The sequence below is a fragment of the Hyla sarda genome, chromosome 3 (assembly GCF_029499605.1).
Source record: "Hyla sarda isolate aHylSar1 chromosome 3, aHylSar1.hap1, whole genome shotgun sequence".
Classification (NCBI taxonomy): Eukaryota; Metazoa; Chordata; class Amphibia; order Anura; family Hylidae; genus Hyla; species Hyla sarda.
Window position 1 is genome coordinate 189,359,613 of NC_079191.1, and position 20,511 is coordinate 189,380,123.

The 20,511-nt window shown below is 41.7% G+C and overlaps 1 protein-coding gene across 2 annotated transcripts in view; it reads left to right on the forward strand.

Moving 5' to 3' along the window:
• LRRC1 (leucine rich repeat containing 1) overlaps positions 1-20,511 on the forward strand; it is a 254,328-nt gene that overhangs the window by 97,354 nt on the left and 136,463 nt on the right. For both annotated transcript variants that reach the window (XM_056565745.1, XM_056565744.1), the window contains exon 2: positions 13,109-13,226. In XM_056565745.1, coding sequence (XP_056421720.1) covers positions 13,193-13,226 — 34 coding nt within the window. In that variant the 5' untranslated portion in view covers positions 13,109-13,192. The remainder of the gene's footprint in view (positions 1-13,108; positions 13,227-20,511) is intronic.

Here is a 20,511-nt window from a genome sequence, read left to right on the forward strand (position 1 = left end):
GGCAAAGGAGAGCGTGGTTCCAGCTCGCATTAAAGCTTTCGAGACTGTCATTGGAAACTACCAGCCCAACCGGACCTGCTTCTTCAGGAAGGTCTGTGTCACCCTGCCCTCAGCAAATTGAGACTCACAGCCTGGTTCCTGAGAGGCTAACCCTTGCCTCCCAAGGCCTATCAGAAGACCTCATTGACTTACTATCTGCCTCAAGGAAACCTTCCACATTTAAGGTTTATTCTAGAGTGGTCAAAACCTTCCAAGCCTGGTGTACAGAACATCATATCACCAATCCAAACATCTCCCAAGTACTTCAGTTTCCCAAAGAGGGCTTTGATAAAGGTCTCAAACCAAACACTATTCGGGTACAGTTTTCAGCAGTAAATGATTCAAGGTTCGCTTTCTAACAATCCCTTAGTAAAAAGTTTTTTTTTTTTAAAGCTATTTCAAACCTCAGCCCTACAGTTAGTCCACCTGTTCCTTCATGGGTCCTACCATCAGGTCTCGAATCCCTGATGTTACATACTTTCGAGCCTATTGAGGAAGCGGATATCAGATTTCTTTCATGGAAAGTTATTTTTCTTGTGGCCATTACCTCAGCAAAAAGGGTTTCGGAACTCCAGGCTTTGTCTATCCAGACTCCATATTTAAGAATACTCCAGGACTGTTTAGTTCTTCGCCTGGATTCATCCTTCAGGTGTCGTTTGGCAGACAAGTGCTTACCGACCGACCCCCCCCCCCCCCCCCCCCTCTTTAGTTGATATTGCTTTCTATATCCTTTTGTGTGCTGCCATGGGACGAAATGTAAGGTTTAAATATACTTACCGAAATTTTTTCTTTCCATGAGTCTTGAGGCAGCACAAGTTTCCCACCCTATTAAATGGTTTATTGCTGCATACAACAGTGTGTCCGTGTTTTTTTGGGGGGTTTATACCCTAGAGGAGGGTCAGTATCCAGATGTATCTCAGGTCTGATTTGATTAATTGAGTCACATTCTTCTGTCCAGTAGGAAAAGGAAAGATGACAGTCTCATGCTACCACTAAAGTGAAAGCACCGCCAGCATTAAAAAGTGACCAAAACATCAGCCAGGAAGCATAGGAACTGAGAAGTGGTCACCACCTGCAGAACCACTCCTTTATTGGGGGGTCTTGCTAATTGCCTATAATTTCCACCTGTTGTCTGTTCCATTTGCACAACAGCATGTGAAATTGATTGTCAATCAGTCTTGCTTCCTGATTGGACAGTGTGACTTCACAGAAGTGTTATTTGATTTGAAGTTACATTGGGTTGTTTAAGTGTTCCCTTTATCTTTTTTTTTGAGCAGTGTATATTAGTTTGTTTAGGTTTCTGTTATAGGCAGGGTGTTAGGGTAGCAGACATCTAGATTAAGCGGTAGTAGTTGGTGTCTGTTTTTTGTTAAAAAAATAATTATATAATATATATATATATATATATATATATATATATATATATATATATATATATATATATATAATGTTATAGTAAATTTGAGTAGCTTTTAGTCAAATGATGCAGATGCAAATCAAAAAATGTTGGTGTCTTGTAATACCTTTTATATTGGACTAACAGAATTTTTTGTTGCAGTATCTTCTTAGTCCAATAAAAAAAGGTATTACAAGATACTGCAACATTTTTTGATTTGCATCTCTCTATCTATCTATCTATCTATCTATATATATATATATATATATATATATATATATATATATATTATCCAAAAAGAAAGAGAAGCAGCACTCCAATAAACGTGATAGCGTGGTTTATTCACTCATCTTGTCAGTAGTGCTATGTTTCGGTCTTCTCAATGAGACCTTTCCCAAGACTGAAACGAAGTACTACTGACCAGATGGGTGAATAAATCACGCTATTGCGTTTATTGGAGTGCGGCTTCTCGTTCTTTTTCGATGTTTAAAGTCGTGTCCCCAGCAGCAGAGCACCTGCCTGCAGCAGAGCACACTGATGGATATATATAGATAGATATATAATCTATTAGGGATCAACCGATATCGATTTTTTTAGGGCCGATACGATAATCTGTGGAGGTTAGGGCCGATAACTTATACCGATATTCCGGTATAAGTTATCGGCTATTTAACACCCCCCGACACCGCTGAAGATCATTGATTTAAAGCAGGCGCTTTAAATCAATGAACTGCAGCGGCTCTTGCGGTGCCATAGGCCGCTGCTGCCACCCGCTTCTCTCCCCCTGCCTGTCCGGGGGTCCTCCTGAGTCCTATCACCTAACCACCCCCCCCCCCCCCCCACAGCACTGCACCGCACCGCTCCGCCCCCGTCCCCGGTTTTATAATTACCTTTTCCCGGGGCCCGGTGTCCACTCTACATCTGGCTCCGGGGCATCCTCCTGAGCTGTCACTGTGCACACTGACGGTGACGTCGCGTTGAGGACGTCACGCGTCATTGCGTACAGCGTAATGCAGGATGCAGCAGGAGCCAGAAGTAGAACAGGGAATTATAAAACCGAGGATGGGGGAGGCAATGGGGCCCGGGCGGTGCGGTGGGGGGGGGGGGGGGGGATGTGCGGCGCGGTGCTGTGGGTCGATGGGGGGGGCGGGGTTGCGGTGGTGGTGCTGCGCAGTGCGTGAGGGAGGGGCGGGGCGGGACATTAACGGATTATCGGCAAGGTAATTGCGATACTGATAACGCCCAAAATCGTGAATATCGGCCGATAATCGGTCGATCCCTAATATAAAAAAAAATATATATAGGTTGCCCGGTTTTTCCTTCCAAATCCTTGTTGGGGAGGAAAATCAACAAAGGAGGAACCTTTTGGCTTCATATCCCATCCCCATAAATTGTCCTATCCCATCCCCCTATCCCGACTAGGGGGTATCCCGACTTCCTCGCTTTGTGAGATGGGTTGTGGCTTGCAAGCCATATTGACACATTCACCAGGAGATGCAGAGCTTGTGGAGTAAGGTACTGGAAGTCCCATATACTCACATGGGACTTGAAACAAAAACCCATCTTTTATGTAATGGTGTTGGTAAGGGTTAATTTAACTATCATATGTTTTTATTTGAAATATAAGTAAGTATACCAGGTATTATTGAAATATCTCCAGCCGTACGGAAGTTATGTGGAAAGATACATTTCCCATTGATTTGCATGGGACTTAAAACAAAAACCCCGACCCTCACAAATGGGGGTAGTTAAGGGTGTATTTATATTACACTGCTCAAAAAAATAAAGAACACTTAAACAACACAATGTAACTCCAAGTCAATCGCACTTCTGTGGTATCACACTGTCCACTCAGGAAGCTGCTTTTTGCAGTAAGGGAGTTCTCCTTTGTTTCTTTTTCATCACACAGAATTGCGGTAATGTGCAGCATCTTTGATCTGAGTCTATTGTATTGACCATAGTAGAATTTACCAGTATAGCTTATACTATAAATCTAGAAGTGATTTTGCAGACACAGAAATGTTGCAGTTGATATAGACGAAGTTATTTAACTGTACATTTGATTAGGCTTCTTTCACACTATAAAATTCATCCGTTAAAGCATCCGTTATAAACGTCCGTTAGAAAAGCTTTAAAAAAGGATGTTAAATGTCTGTTACAAAATCCTATTAGTCTATGGGATTTTTCAATTATGACTCGTTATAGTCCGTCAGGACTAACGGACGTTAGTTGTGACGGAAGAATTAATGGGACATGCACAAATTTTTCTTCCGTCACAAGAAACAGATAAATTAACGCCCATTATTTTTAACATTGAGGTCTATGGCAAACGGATGAGCCTTTGTCATCCATTTATACCTGGTTTATAATATCAGTAACTTCTGAGCATGTTTAGAAGAGGTGGCATCAGCAGACTCCTGCAGTGCTGAGGGACTACTTCTTCTACTACTCCCATCATAGAACAGACTTGTTTCCATGATGGAAGTAGTAATTCCCTGGCTGCGGGAGTCTACTGGGGAGGCTACATTAGTGTTTGTACTACTACCCCCATTATGGAACAGTCTGTTCCATGATGGGGGTTGTAGTACAGGGGCTGAGGGATTGATCACACGGGAGACCCGATGCAATCCGAAGTTATAAAGCAGGGGAGTGGGCGGCAAGCTCCGCAACACTGTGTTGTATGGTGTGTTTTAACTTTAATTTTTGAATCCCCCACGGGGAGCCCTGAATGGCCGATACTGAGGAGCCATTCAGGGCTCTCCGCAGGGTTTTTAAAATGAAAAGTTAGTGGCAGCGGGGGCCAAATGTATATTAAAAGCTGCCAGCTGCTGGCACTATGCTCTGCTAATAGAAATACTTTTCATTCCTAGCGCTGCAGGGGTATATGTATATAGATGCGCTGTGGGGGGGCAGATAACACTATATGTCTGCCCCCCCCCCCCAGTGCATCTATATACATATGTATGAAAAGTGTTTCTATCAGCAGCATCGGGCCAGCCGATGTTGCTGCTATAATGCTTTTCACATATAGCGCTGCGGTGGCATATGTGTGTGCATATATATATATATATATATATATATATATATATATATGCGTTGCGCTGTGAAGGGTACATTATACATGTGCTGCGTAGGGCACCTTATACATGCACTGCGGGGGGGGGGGGTATATATTTATAAATGCGCCAGAGGGGGTCATATCTTTATTATATATAGGGTATATGTCTGCCCCCCCTGCAGTGCTATATATCTTGCCCCCCACAGCGCTTTTAATATAGATATGCTCCCCCCTGCTACTCAAAATGTTAATTTTTAAATTCCCTGGCAGGAGCCCATAATGGCTCCACAGTACCGGCCGTTTAGGGCTCCCTGCGGGGGATTTATAAATGAAAGTTACACGATACATCGCAGGGCTGCGGATCATGCCGCCCGCTTAATAACTTCGAATCGCATCGGGTCTCAGAAGTGAGACCCAGTGCAATCAATCCCTCAGCACATGTACTACAACCCCAATCATGTAACATACTCTGTTCCATGATGGGGGTAGTAGTACAAGCACTAATCTAGCCTCCCAAGCTGTCTGCAGACTCCCACAGCTGGGGAATTACTACTCCCATTATGGAAACAAGTCTGTTCCATGATGGGAGTAGTAGTAGTCCTGGAGTCTATAGGCAGAGGAGTTAAAATGGCCATACAGGAGGGATGTTATAAAGGGTCTTAACAGATATTTATTCAACCTTTAGCACCCGTTATTTCATCCGTTATTATACATCCGTTTTTACACAGAAAACGGACACTTATTAACGGATGAATGCTCATAGTGTGAAAGAAGCCTTAAAATATTCTTTTATGTTAAATATGTAAAATTGTTACATTTCTAAACGTTTCTTATTCAGAAACACTCCAGTACTGGGCATCTCCCAGATTTTAGTACAGTACATGTGCTCGAAGGCTGCCGGTACTGCATGCACATGAGTACCATAATTACCGTGTGGAGGGCACTAAGTTGGCATTAGTACTAGGGGGAACTCTTTTACTGTGGGTAGGTGTACAATTACTGTGCACCTACTATTAAAGCCAAGGGTAAAGGTGGACTTGCTAAACATGCCTTTTAAAGCTAAACCCTATTGAGCATTTGTGGGGCATCCTTAAATGGGAGGGCAAGATCTCGAACATCCACCAGCTCTGTGATGTTGTCATGGAGGAGTGGAAAAGGACTCCAGTAGCAACCTGTGAAGCTCTGGTCGGGCATATAGTGGCATAGAGAGGAGGCAGGGGAGCTCAGCAAGCCGGCTCCCCACCTCCATTGCAAACGGCAGTGCTGTAGCAATGCAGATACCAGGAGGCAGAACATTTATGTAAGTGAACCCTTGTTGAAATGCTGTTAACTCGCACTATAACCCAGTGTATTGGGTTTAGTGCAGGTCAATAGTGTCAGTTTTCTTTTGAACGATCACTCTCATTAAAAAATTTTTTGATATTACACTCTTTATAGTAAATAAAAAATATTTCTAATATACTTTGTTTAACCCCTTAACGACCACGGACGTGAATGTACGTCCTGGCTTGGCGGTACTTCCCGCACCAGGATGTACATTTATGTCCTGTGTATGACCGCGAGCATCGGAACGGTCAGGTTCCGGCTGCTATCAGCAGCTGGGGACCTGCCGGTAATTGCTGACATCCGCGATCGCGTGGATGTCCGCCATTAACCCCTCAGATGCCGTGATCAGTGCAGATTACGGCATCTGCGGCAATGCGCACGTTAAAATAGATTGTCGGATCGCCCGCAGAGCTGCCACGGCGATGCGATCTGTAATGGCAGATGGAGGTCCCCTCACCTGCCTCCGTCCGTCTCCCGGCTTCTCCTACTCTGGTCTGAGATTGAGCTGACCAGAGCAGGAGATAGCCGATAATACTGACCAATGCTATGTCCTATGCATAGCACTGAACAGTATTAGCAATCAAATTATTGCTATAGATGGTCCCCTATGGGGATATAAAAAGTGTAAAATAAAAATAAAAGTTGGAAAATTTAAAAATAAAAAGTAAAAAAAGTGAAAAAGGGGCATTTATTCTATATTTTTTTGTAACGGACACTTCACCTATGGGTCCGACCTCACAGGCTACTGTACTTAGCAGACAGGAGGTCATCAGCTGGTCTCCTGTTGCCATGTAACCATTTAGACGCCATCATCACGTCACAGGGTTGCCAATAGGGGACAGAGGGAGCACCCTCCACCTGTCAATCCCATAGAAGCCATGATTAGTACTGACCACGGCATCCATGGGGTTAACGCTGCTGACACCGGCTCGATTTTGCAGCTGTGGCGTGACCCGGGTCGGGTTCCGTCATTAATCTCCTGTGCTGTGTCCCAGAGCACAGAAGATCTGTAGGGCGTATGCATGCGTCCTTTTACGCGAACCTGTCGGAAGATAGGCTGTATGTATATGTCCTATAGCGGTAAGGGATGAATAAAAAAAATTATTGTAAAGAAAGCTTTGCGGACATCTCAATTCTTAAAACAGAAAATAATCCTTGTCAGGACCTTCAATTGACTTAAATGGGGCTTGGTTTCCAGGCAGAATTCTACCTGAATCTGCTTTAAAATTACTTCTGCCCAGGTTTTTGCATTGAGAAATAGAAGAAATTCAATTAGGAAATGTTGCCATGTGAAAGGGCCCAGCAATTGTTGCTTTAGCCTTCGTGAAAGTTTATAAAAGGAAAATTGTGATTGTGTGTGTGTGTGTGTATATATATATATATATATATATATATATATATGTATATATTTATCACTTTTTTACTTTTTTTCTTTTTTCTTCTCATCCTTTTGTTCCTACGATGGAGCAGAACAGTGTGAGAAAAATTACACAGTTGTGAACCTAACCTCACCGTTCAGCAAACTATGCGCCTGCTCCTGTTCTGTCATGTGCAGTCAGGAGCTGAGCGTGCGTCATAGTAGGATGGTAATAGCAGCTGAGACCTATAGCCTTCTCTGGACATCTGCGATCAGGGTGATGTCCGGCATGAATTCTTTAGTTGCCGTGATCAAAGTTGATTGCTTGGTCAAAAATGTAAAAAAAATCTGATCAAATGGGGCTCCAATTCGGGCTGAAAAAAAGACCAAAACAAAATCAGATCCCAGCCACTCAGCTGAGTTAATCAGGACATCCCCTCTGAAATTGCGTGGGCTCCAAAGCTGCAGTAAGCCATGGTAGTTTGGAGCAATGGAGTGGTGATAACAATGATCTATGCTGTTCTATGGAGCAGCATTGTTCAGTGTTTGCAATCGGAGTCTATGTAGAGGGCAGGAGGAGCTTGCTGTAGAGAGTGAAAGAGGTAGAAAGAGACTCCAAGGAGCTACCGATAGACCCATTATGTTTTGTATCTCACCCCAGTGCTTGATTCTCAGATTAAAATTCTTAGTCCTGCTTAGGGCTGGGCAGTATACCAGTTCATACCGAATACCGAAATTTTTGTGCTACACCATATGAATTTTAACCCATACTGCAATACCGGTTTGGCCCCTTCCCATCGAGAATGAATGAATTGTCAGCCCAGCGCTGTGCTGTCCCCACATCGGGGAACTAATCCTATGTGACCTGCGAGCGCTGTACTGCCCCCGACCCCAATTAATTATTAGCACAGCCCAGCGCTGTCCCCATCAGGGTAATACTCACATATCACCTGCATGCGCTGCTCTCCTCGTCCTGTTTGTTGCGGCCGCCGGCGCTGACACTCTATACCAGTGGTCTCCAACCTTCGGACCTCCAGATGTTGCAAAGCTACAACTCCCAGCATGCTCGGACAGCCATTGGCTGTCCGGGCATGTTGGGAGTTGTAGTTTTGAAACATCTGGAGGTCCGCAGGTTGAGGACCACTGCGGCTTACGTGTGTCACTAGTCCGGGGCTGGGCCCGGAGTGGAGAAGAGGGCCTCCTGGTGAAGATGGACAGCCTAGAACTAACCCTCCCCACCGGACGGTCCCTGCAGCATAGATGGCCCGGACCAGCTCACTCTTCCTTCCCACCGAGGGGAGGTGAGTAGAAAACTAAAGTGGGGGTCTGGATGATAACGAAGGTCCGCAGTGGTCTTCAACCTGCGGACCTCCAGATGTTTCAAAACTACAACTCCCAGCATGCCCGGACAGCCGATGGCTGTCCGGGCATGCTGGGAGTTGTAGTTTTGCAACATCTGGAGGTCCGCAGGTTGGAGACCACTGCTCTATACTGTGCGGTATACCTATGCCCGGGCTGCAAAAAATTAACAAAATAAACTTTAACTTACCTCACGTTAGTCTGGCACCAGCCTCACTTGTTTCCTGGGGATGAGAACGTCTGACAGCAATCAGCCTATCATCCATCGGCCGCAGCGATGTTCCGCCTCGGCCGGTGATAGGCTGAGCCCACTGTCATGTAAGAAGCCAGCTAGAGCTTCTTACATGACAGTGGGCTCAGCCTATCTCCGGCCGAGGCGGAACATTGCTACGGCTGGTGATAGGTTGATGGCTGTCCGACGTTCCCGTCCCCAGCGTAAGGCCGACGTAGGTGAATTAAAGTTTACTTTGTTTACCTTTTGCAGCCCGGGCATAGGGATACGGGAGTATTTACACCGACGGGGATGTGGGCTGATCATTAATATGGGGGAGGGGCTCTAGCAAAAAATACCGTTATATACCGTGGAACCGCTAAAAGTAAAAAAAAAAAAAAAAATACCGTGATGCACACATTTGGTCATACTGCCCGACCCTAATCCTGCTATATAATGTCCTCCATGCTGTTGCTTCGAAAGGGTGTACTTATAGAGGAAGCAGGATCCCCTGTTCTGTGTGTGTGCATTGTACGGGAGACATCCTTACAGGTAGTTTAGTGTTAATACGGGGAGAATAGCGCTTTTCCTCGCATTACTGCTTACATTCTGCCCGATCTATTAAAATTATGTCTGCTGATGAATATATATATATACCACCATCTGTATAGAAGTGATTTATGTACCTCCTAAAATCTGAATACACATTTTTTTTCTTGAAGTCCTACAAATAAAAAGCCAGAGAATGGATTATGTTGCCACAGCCATTGTGCTCACAGACCTGTTATCTTGCCTGCATTGTTATGCCTTTGTATACTTGTGCAAAGTGTGTACATGTCTGATTTTGTAAGTGACTGGTTTTCCCCTGCATGGTATGTGGTATTACTGTGGAGGAGGAGAACAGCAACATTCTTTACTAAATGAGAACACTCACTGAATAAACAGTCTGCAGACCTGAATTTGGATCAGTCTCATATATGTATGGACGCCTTTGAGTAATGCGTTGTATTGTATAGGAGGTGAGGGCACATAGCTTAGGCTGCGTCCACACGGCCGTCTGTACCTGTTTTTTTTTCCGTTGTTGCTGCTTGTAATTTGTGAATTACAAACGGTAGTAAAATCTCATTGATGTCAGTGGGATTTTTTTTTTACAACCCTTTCACATGTTTTCACCCGTCTGCGCTCATTTCCGTTTTTTTTTTTATGGGAGAAAAGACTGCATGCAGTATTTTTTCTCCGTCAAAAAAAATAAATGAAAAAAAAACTAGATACAGTCAATTTAAAGGGGTATTCCAGGCAAAACCTTTGTGTGTGTGTATATATGTATATATATCAACTGGCTCCGGAAAGTTAAACAGATTAGTAAATTGCTTCTATTAAAAAATCTTAATCCTTCCAATAGTTATTAGCTTCTGAAGTTTTCTGTCTAACTGCTCAATGATGATGTCACGTCCCGGGAGCTGTGCATGATGGGAGAATATCCCTTGCATGATGGGAGAATATCCCCATAGGAGCTGGACAGCTCCCGGGACGTGAGTCATCAGAGAGCAGTTAGACAGAAAACAACAACTCAACTTCAGAAGCTAATAACTATTGGAAGGATTAAGATTTTTTAATAGAAGTAATTTACAAATCTGTTTAACTTTCCAGAGCCAGTTGATATATGAAAAAAAAGTTTTGTCCTGGAATACCCCTTTAACATTGAAGTCTATGGAAAACGGATGAGCCTTTAATGTCATCCCTTTGCATCCATTTTTTCAATCAGTTTTTTGATCCATTTTTGCTCCTGAGCATGCTCAGAACAAGTTTATTTTTTTTTTGGTTTATTAACTGAACTAATAACGGATAAAAATGGATAACATTCGTTATAGTCCGTTTTTTTTTTTTATGTCCTTTTTATTTTTGATGGGAGAAGAACGGGACGGGTCTAGATGGCCGTGTGAACGCAGCCTTACTGAATGAAGGTTAGGATCATGGCATGTTATCACTGATAAGAAGTGGCTGCTGTTATGCTTTCTGCTTCTATGGTATGTTTTTGTGGTATGTAATTTATGTATGTAGTACTGTTAATGAAAAAGGTATTGTTATGCAGTTGTGAGTGGTTTTAAGAAAGTGAAGGAGATCATAACTTCCTTACTTATGAGGATTTTTAATTCTCCACCTCTCAGGTACTTTGGCTTTTGTCCCTATAAATACAGCGAATCAATTTACTAAGGATATCCTAACTTATAGCATCAAAGGTTAACCTCTTAAAGGGGTACTCCGCCCCTAGACATCTTATCCCCTATCCAAAGGATGTTGTATAGTTGTATAGATAACCAAAAAGTGTTTATTGATTAATTAGTTACATAAATGGTCTCAGCAGGGCCCTTGCTAGAGGCCAGTATTGAAAAACAAAATAGTATTAAAACAATGATGTAAGATAAAATAAAATAATATAATATAAAATAATAGTTTATAGCAGCCACCTCTGTATAACTTGGATTACATTTGGTCAAGTCCAGCCGTTTGTTATCTGACTTGTATTATCGACAGTCTTAGAATAACAGTAGCAATTAGAATAACAGTAGCAATAGGTGTTGTAATCCAGGAAATATTGTAACAAGTATGGATCCAGAGATACTGTTGCAAGTAATGATTGTTGGTGCTACTGCACCACTCACCGCTCCGTTTGGGTCAGGATGGTAGCCCCTGGTGTGCTGGGCTCCTCGTCACAGGCTGACTAGTCTGCACATTCTATTCCATTACACATATGTCCCAATTTAACCACTATATACTTTTATAAAAAACCCAGTGATCCATTCCACGTATAGTAAGTATATACCTTGAGTCCTGCATCGGCAAAGTAATTGCCGAGAACGTCCAAAATTGTGAATATCGGCTGATAATATTGTCCAAACCGATAATCGGTCGATCCCTAATAAAAACATAATGGATCAGTATAAAAACATATGGGATCAGCTGAAAATCTGAAAGAGTATGTTCACATACACAGTACATAAAAGAAATCTGCAGATTTTCTGCATACCCATGGAACACAATGGTTAGCAACAAAATCAGCCGTTTGCTGGCCATCTATATACTTGTTCTCTGTAGGGCCATTTCTGTGCCCCTACAGATATCACCTTGGCATTGGTAGGAGTGCAGGGCTTTATATATTAGATAGTAAACACATTTTAGAAGTAGAAAAGTCCACAGCACCCCAATGCAGATAAACTTGATTGATTTAAAAAAAATGTAAACTCGCACATCATTGTAAAAGTAGAAGAATAAGGGCACATGTAGCAACACAAACTGTTTGGTGCTTATTGTATTCTTTACCCACTGAATGGAAGATACATTTGAAGATTAATAGCGTATGCAATGTTTTAGTCCAACTCGGAGCTTTATCAAGCCATACTTTGTAGGTGAAAATATATAGTCCACCATAAACTATAATCCATATACAAAGTCAACAGATTGAATGCATAGCACAGAACAGAATGGTTAATGGAAAACTGTGTAGAAATACAAAATAGTATAAAATAACATTGGAGGCTAGCCAAGAAGGGGGAGACCCTAAAAAAGGTAGGGAAGGGGAAGAAAGAAGTAGGGGGGCAAGGGAGGACTGCAGCAGGTAAACAGGGGGCGGAGGGGGTGAAAAGGAATGCAAAAAAAGAAAGGCATGTCAGGTATAAAAACATAAATGGACAATATATACATATGCATGAAGCGTAAAAGCAATGCTGTATAAACAAGAACACATGCAACTATGCATATAATATAGAAAGGATAGTGCAGAGTGTAGCAAATAGAGTTTATCAGTAACATAAACTATACCTAATATTCCTACAGGGGGAGGGTAAATAAAGGGAGGAAGAAATAACCAGGGTCTTAAAAAAACCCCAGAAATAGCAGCTATTAGTAGCAAGATAAGTAGGGCGCATCAATAAGGAAAGCAGGAAAAGGAGAAGAGAGAATATGAAATGCCTGCAGGCCGCTAGAATGGACTTGTAGGGATTACAGTCGGAATTACCAGAATGTGAGAGATGCTGAGAGTTGTAGTTTTGCCAATCATATCCACGCTGTGTGATTTAATCTATTACTAGTGACTTCTAATAGTGGTAGCAATCAGTAACCATACACTTAAAATCTATTGAAATACACGAAGAATACCTTTTCAGTTCTTCAAAAAGTACAGTTGACTGTCCTGACCATTCTAGGGGACTATTGTCCGTACTACAGAACCACAATGTTATGATCACCTCAATGGTTTTGTCATACCCAGCAATAAGATACTGTACATGTACTGTCTATTTCAAGTGCACAATGGGAAATGTATACATTTGTATTAAGTTGACATGTAATGTGTTTGTCTTACAGCAATTTTTCCAACTTGTGAAGTTAAGAAAACTTGGTCTTAGTGATAATGAAATTCAACAACTTCCTCCAGAGATAGCAAACTTTATGCAGTTGGTAGAACTTGATGTCTCCCGTAATGGTAAGTGTGAAACTTTTCTAAACTTTACACTGTTCAGAAGTTAAATGTTTTACTTGATATAGGCACTTCAGGTAAAAACAAGAATAGGTTGTCACAGACTTCCACCATTCATTCATTTTTTGTCTTTGCCTGAAAGTAATCAGTATAAGCTAAATATCTGTGCTGGTAATTCCCTTACCGGCGGCTTTATTTTCTATATAGTAGGAACGTCAATCCACCTATTACACTAACTGACTACTTGGAGAGTCTCTCAGCATATGTGCTGTTTGGACTGGAAGTTGCTTTGACTGTCCACTTCTTGATAACAGGCCACAGTGTTTCTTCATCTTGAAAATAAAGCTGTTAAGGACCAAGGACGTACCGGTACGTCCTGGCTCCTCCTGGCTCCTATCCCTTTCTATAGCGCCGGACCACAGCATGGCCGGGATCCGTGGTTAATAGCGCGCGGCACTGATCGCGGTGCTGTGCGCTATTAACCCTTTAGACGCGACATTCAAATTTGAACGCCGCGTCTAAAGTGAAAGTAAACCAATGCCGGTTAGCTCAGGGAGCTGTTCGGGATCGCCGCGGTGAAATCGCGGCATCCCCAAACAGCTGTAGGACAGCAGGAGGGTTCCCTTACCTGCCTCCTGTTGTCCGATTGCCAAATGACTGCTCAGTGCCTGAGATCCAGGCATGAGCAGTCAAGCGGAAGAATCATTGATCAATGGTTTCCTATGAGAAACCATTGATCAATGTAAAAGATCAGTGTGTGCAGTGTTATAGGTCCCTATGGGAGCTTTAACATTGCAAAAAAAAAGGGAATACAGATAATTTAACCCCTTCCCTAATAAAAGTTTAAATCGCCCCCCTATTCCCATTAAAAAAAAAAAAAAAATAATGTAAATAAACATATGTGGTTAATTATTGTTAATTAAACTGCACGGTCAATGGCGTATGCGCAAAAAAATTCCAAAGTCCAAAATAGTGTATTTTTGGTCACTTTTTCTATCATGAAAAAATGAATGAAAAGCGATCAAAAAGTCTGATCAATAAAAAAAAATTGTACCGCTAAAAACTTCAGATCACGGCGCAAAAAATAAGCCCTCATATCGCCCCATATGCGAAAAAATTAAAGTTATAGGGGTCAGAAGATGACAATTTTAAACGTATACATTTTCCTGCATGTAGTCATGATTTTTTTTTTCAGAAGTACAACAAAATCAAACCTATATAAGTAGGGTATCATTTGAACCATATGGACCTATAGAATAAAGATAAGATGTAATTTTTACCGAAAAATGTACTGCGTAGAAACGGAACCCCCCAAAAGTTAAAAATCTGCGTTTTTTCTTCAATTTTGTCGCACAATGTTTTTTTTTTCCCGTTTCGTCGTAGATTTTTGGGTAAAATGACTGATGTCATTACAAAGCAGAATTGGTGGTGCATGAAATAAGCCATCTTATGGATTTTTAGGTGCAAAATTGATAGCTATGATTTTTTTAAAGGTAAGGAGGAAAAAACGAAAGTGCAAAAACGAAAAAAAAGGACCAAGGCCATTTTCACCTTAAGGACCAGGCCAATTTTATTTTAGCATTTTAGTTTTTTCCTCCTCCCCTTCTAAAATCCATAACTCTTTAATATTTACATCTACAGACCCATATAAGGGCTTGTTTTTTGCGTGATCAATCTTACTTTGTAATGCAACCTCTCATTTTGCCATAAAATGTACGGTGAACCCAAAGAGAATATTTTTTTAGGGAGGAAATTTAAATGAAAACCACAATTTTGCACATTTTAGAGGGTTTCGTTTTCACGCTGTACAATTTATGGTAGAAATGACATGTGGTGTTTGTTCTGTGGGTCAACACGATTAAAATGATACCCATGGCTAGATACTTTTATATTTTTGTACCGCTTAAAAAAAATCTTAAACTTTTTGTACAAAATCAGTAATCTAAAAATTGCCCTATTTTGACCACCTATAACTTTTTTATTTTTCCGTATATAGGGTGGTATGAGGGCTCATTATTTGCGCCGTCATCTGTACTTTATATTGATACCACATTTGCATATATAAAGCTTTTAAATAATTTTTTATAAATTTTTTTTTTTTTTTATAAAATGTGACAAAAAAGCAGCATTTTTGGACTTTGGATTTTTTTATTTTTACGTTTACGCCGTTCACCATAAGGGATCATTAATGTTAAATTTTGATAGTTCGGACATTTATGCACGCGGCGATACCAAATATGTTTAGAAAAAAAATTAACGCTTATTTGGGGTTAAATAGGAAAAACTGACAATTTTCATTTTTATTAGGGGAAGGGTTTTGTTCACTTTCCCCCCCCCCCTTTTTTTAAAAATCTTTCAACTTTTTTTAAAACACTTTTTATGTCCCCATAGGGGACTATCTATAGAAATCATTTGATTGCTAATACGGTGTAGTCCTATGTATAGGACATAGCCAATAATACTGATCGGTGCTATGTCCTGCTCTGGTCTGCTTGATCTCCGACCAGAGCAGGAGACGCCGGGAGACGGATGGAGGCAGGTGAGGGGACCTCCGTCCGCCATTACAGATGATTGTATCGCCGCGGCAGTGCTGCGGGCGATCCGATCATCCATTTTAACTTATGCATTGCCACAGATGCCGTGATCTGTACAGATCACGGCATCTGAGGGGTTAATGGCGGACATCCGTGCGATCGCGGATGTCTATTACCGGCGGATCCCCGGCTGCTGATATCAGCTGGAACCTGCCGTGTATGACGTGAGCACCACTCCGATGCTCGCGGTCATACACAGGACATAAATGTACGTCATAGTGTGTGAAGTACCGCCAAACCAGGACGTACATTTACGTCCGTGGTAGTTAAGTGGTTAAGAAAAGGAAAATGACCTTTGACTGCTGCTTTAAAGATCCCTTAAAGAGAAACCCAATATACTGGGTTATAGTGTGAGTGAACAGCTGTAAAAGAGGGGTTACATTTTTAAGTGAAGTGTTTCTGAAATGTTCCCAGCTTACATGTCTGTAGCTATAGTGCTACTCTGCTCAGAGCAAATAAAGGGAATATGATCGGCAAGAATAGTCCCTATGAAGTGAATACACACCGGCTGTAGCATGGCCTTTTTCTGCAGCACTGATAAGAGATAAATATTTTGAGTAAATGTACTAAAGAAGTTAAGAATGAAAAGTAACATTTCCAACATAATCTCCTTTCCCAGATGCTGTTTCAAAAAACAGAGGGGTTAAAGAGAAAACCAGTGTCTTCCTAGAAGTATTGAGCAGGCCATGTATCTCCCCCTTTAGCTCCAGCCACATTTACAATAGATTTTGGAAAAGATCCTTCCTTTACTGCTCAGTCTGCAATGGAAACATAGGGGTAGATGTTCAAAAACGACTGAGGGGAAAAAAAAGTGATCAGAGGTCTCTTGTGCTGAAAATATGCGAGCGTTTATTTTAGTGCCAATCTGTTATTTCGCTCCAAAATTGCCAAGTTTGAAAGCAGAAATGTTTTTTTTGCGCAAATTTTTTTGGGCACTAAATTGTAAATCCTGGAAAAGTCTGTCGGAAGCATCTCGCGTAATATTTCATGATTACTAGTGCCTGACAAGCGATAGCTGTGTGGATTAAACATGTCCAGGGGTTAACTGCGAGTGCATGCGCAGCAGAATGATTGGATGAAGTGTTCTATGAGCCTGAAGTAACTTTCAAATCTGTCACCATTTGGTTTGAATTTTTTTTTCTCTCAAGTTCTTAAAAGGGCTGCTTAACCCCTTAAGGACTCAGCCCATTTGGGCCTTAACCCCTTAACGACCATGGACGTAAATGTACATCCTGGTGCGGCGGTACATAACGCACCAGGATGTACATTTACGTCCTGTACATGACCGCGAGCAGCAGAGCAATGATCGGGTCATGTGTGGCAGGTCCTGGCTGCTGATAGCCGCCAGGGACCCGTCGTTAATGGCAGATATCCGCGATCGCACAGATGTATGTCTGCCATTATCCCCTCAGATGCCATGATCACCACAGATCATGGCATCTGCGGCAGCACGGCTACATTTTATGCTGCTCTAATTGCCCGCGGTACAACTGCGGGGATCAGATCAGCTAACATGGCGGACGGAGGTCCCCTCACCTGCCTCCGCTGCCTTCCCAGCTTCTTCTGCTTTGGTCTGAGATCAAGCAGACCAGAGCAGAAGATAGCCGATAACACTGATCAGTGCTATGCATAGCACTGAACAGTATTAGCAATCAACGTATTGCTAGAAATAGTCCCCTAAGGGGACTATTAGGGTCTATTCACACGTACAGTATTCTGCGCAGATTTGATGCGCAGGTTTTCAAGCTGTGTTCAGTCATTCAGTTTACATTGAGATCTGCAGCAGAAAATCCTGCGCATCAAATCTGTGCAGAATACTGTACGTGTGAATAGACCATTAAAGTGTAAAGAAAAAAAGTTAAAGAATGTGAAAAATCCCCTCCCCCAAGAAAAAAAGGAAAATGTCCCTTTTTTCCCATTTTACCCCCAAAAAGTATAAAAAAAAATAATTAGAATTTTTTTTTAATAAACCTATTTGGTATCGCCGTGTGTGTAAATGTCTGAACTATTAAAATATAATGTTAATGATCCCGTACGATGAACGAAAAAAAAGTAAAAAATTGCTGCTATTTTGTCAAATTTTATTTTTTTTTAAAATTCATTAAAAAAATGTGGTATATAAAAAAAAGTACGGATCACGGCACAAAAAATTATAGGTCCTCAAAATAGAGGGATTTTTTAACTTACTAATTTGGTTTAAAAGTTTGCGATTTTTTTTTTGTTGTTTTTGTTCAACAATAATAGAAAAGTATGTAATCATAGGTATCATTTTAATCATATTGACCCACAGAATAAAGAACACATGTCATTTTTACCATAAATTGTACAGCTTGAAAACAAAACCTACCAAAATTAGCAAAATTACAGTTTTCTTTAATTTCCCCATGCGAATAAAAAATTTTTGGTTGCACCATACATTTTATGGTAAAATGAGTAATGTCAAAGGACAACTGGTCACACAAAAGGCAAGCCCTCATACTAGTCTGTGGATGAAAATATAAACGAGTTACAATTTTCAGAAGGCGAGAAGGAAAAAACGAAAATACAAAAATAAAATTGACCTGTCCTTAAAGGGGTACTCCTCCCCTAGACATCTTATCCCCTATCCAAAGGATAGGGGATAAGATGTCAGATCGCTGCGGTCCCACTGCTGGGGAGCCGTGGGATCCCCGCTGCGGCACCGCGCTATCATTACTGCACAGAGCGAGTTCGCTCTGCGCGTAATGACGGGCAATACAGGGGCCGGAGCATCTTTACGTCACGGCTCCGCCCCTCGTGAAGTCACGGCCCGCCCCGTCAATACAAGTCTATGGGAGGGGGCATGGCGGTCGTCACGCCCCCTCCCATAGACTTGCGTTAAGGGGACTGGCCGGGATGTCACGAGGGGCGGAGCCATGACGTCACACTGCTCCGTCCCCCGTATCGCCCGTCATTACGCACAGAGCGGACTCGCTCTGTGCAGTAATGAGAGCGCGGTGCCGCAGCGGGGATCCCAGAGCTCCCCAGCAGCGGGACAGCGGCGATCTGACATCTTATCCCCTGTCCTTTGGATAGGGGATAAGATGTCTAGGGGCGGAGTACCCCTTTAAGCTTAATATGGGCTTGGTCCTTAAAGGGTCAGCGAATTTTGGTCCTTAAGAACTCAGCAAATTTTATTTTCGCATTTACATTTTTTCCTCCTCGCCTTCTAACAATCATAACTTTAGATTTTTATCCACAGACAAATGTGAGGACTTGTTTTTTGCGCGACCAGTTGTCTTTTGTAATGACATCACTAATTTTACCATACAATGTATGGCACAACCAAAAACAATAATTTTTGTGGGGTAGTTCATAAGAAAATTGTAATTTTGCTAATTTTGGAAGGTTTTGTTTTCACACGGTACAATCTACGGTAAAAATTTAATGTTTTCTTTATTCTTTGGGTCAATATGAATAAAATGATACCCATGATTACATACTTTTCTATTATTGTACTGCTTTAAAAAAAAAGAAAAAAAACGCAAACTTTTTAACCAAATTAGCATGTTAAAAATATAACTTTTTCATTTTTTCGTATAAGCGGCGGTATGAGGCTCATTTTTTGTGCCGTGATCCGTACTTATTGGTACCACATTTGAGTATATAAAACTTTTAATAATTATTTTTTTTTTTTTGGAATATGATGTGGCAAAAAAGCTGCATTTAAAAAAAATATTTTTTAATAGTTTTAAGCCGTTCATCATACGGGATCATGAATATATTTTGATAGTTCAGACATTTACGCATGTGGCGATACTGTTAATATTTTTTTTACACTTCTTGGGTGTAACATGGAAAAAAAGGGACAATATACATTTTTATGGGAGCGCGGATTTTTCAAATTTTTTTCCTTTTATTTTTCCTTTTTTTTTTCTTTACACTTTTTTTATGTCTCCATAGGGGACTATTTATTGCAATCACTTGATTGCAGATACTGAACAGTGCTATGCATAGGGCATAGCACTGATCAGTATTATCGGCTATCTTCTTCTCTGGTCTGCTTGATCGCAGACCAGAGCAGAGGACCTAAGGAAGGTGGTGGAGGCAGGTGAGGGGATCTCCATCACCCATTCTGGATGATCGGATTCCCGCGACAGCGCTGCAGGCGATCCGATCATCCATTTTATTGGCCGCACTGCTGCAGATGCCGTGATCTGTATTGATCACGGAATCTGAGGGGTTAATGGCACACATCAGTGTGATCGCTCATGTGCGCCATTACCGATGGGTCTCTGGCTGCTGATAGCAGCCGGGACTTGCCGTGCATGACGCAAGCACCCCCCGGTGCTCGCGGTCATGTACAGGACATAAATATACGTCCTGGTGCATTAAGAACCAACTCACCAGGACGTATATTTATGTCCTGCGTCGTTAAAGGGGTACTCTGGTGGGAAAACAATATATATATATTTTTTTTATAATCAAAAGGTGCCAAGTTACACAGATTTGTAAATTACTTCTATTACAAAATTCTTAATCATTCCAGTACTTATTAGCAGCTGTATGCTACAGAGGTAACTCCTTTTTCTTTTGGGATTTCTTTTCTGTCACGACCACAGTGCTGACACCTCTTTCCTTTTTAGGAATTGTCCAGAGCAGCATATGTTTGCTATGGGGATTTTCTCCTGCTCTTGACAGTTCCTAAAATGGACAGAGGTATCAGCAGAGAGCACTGT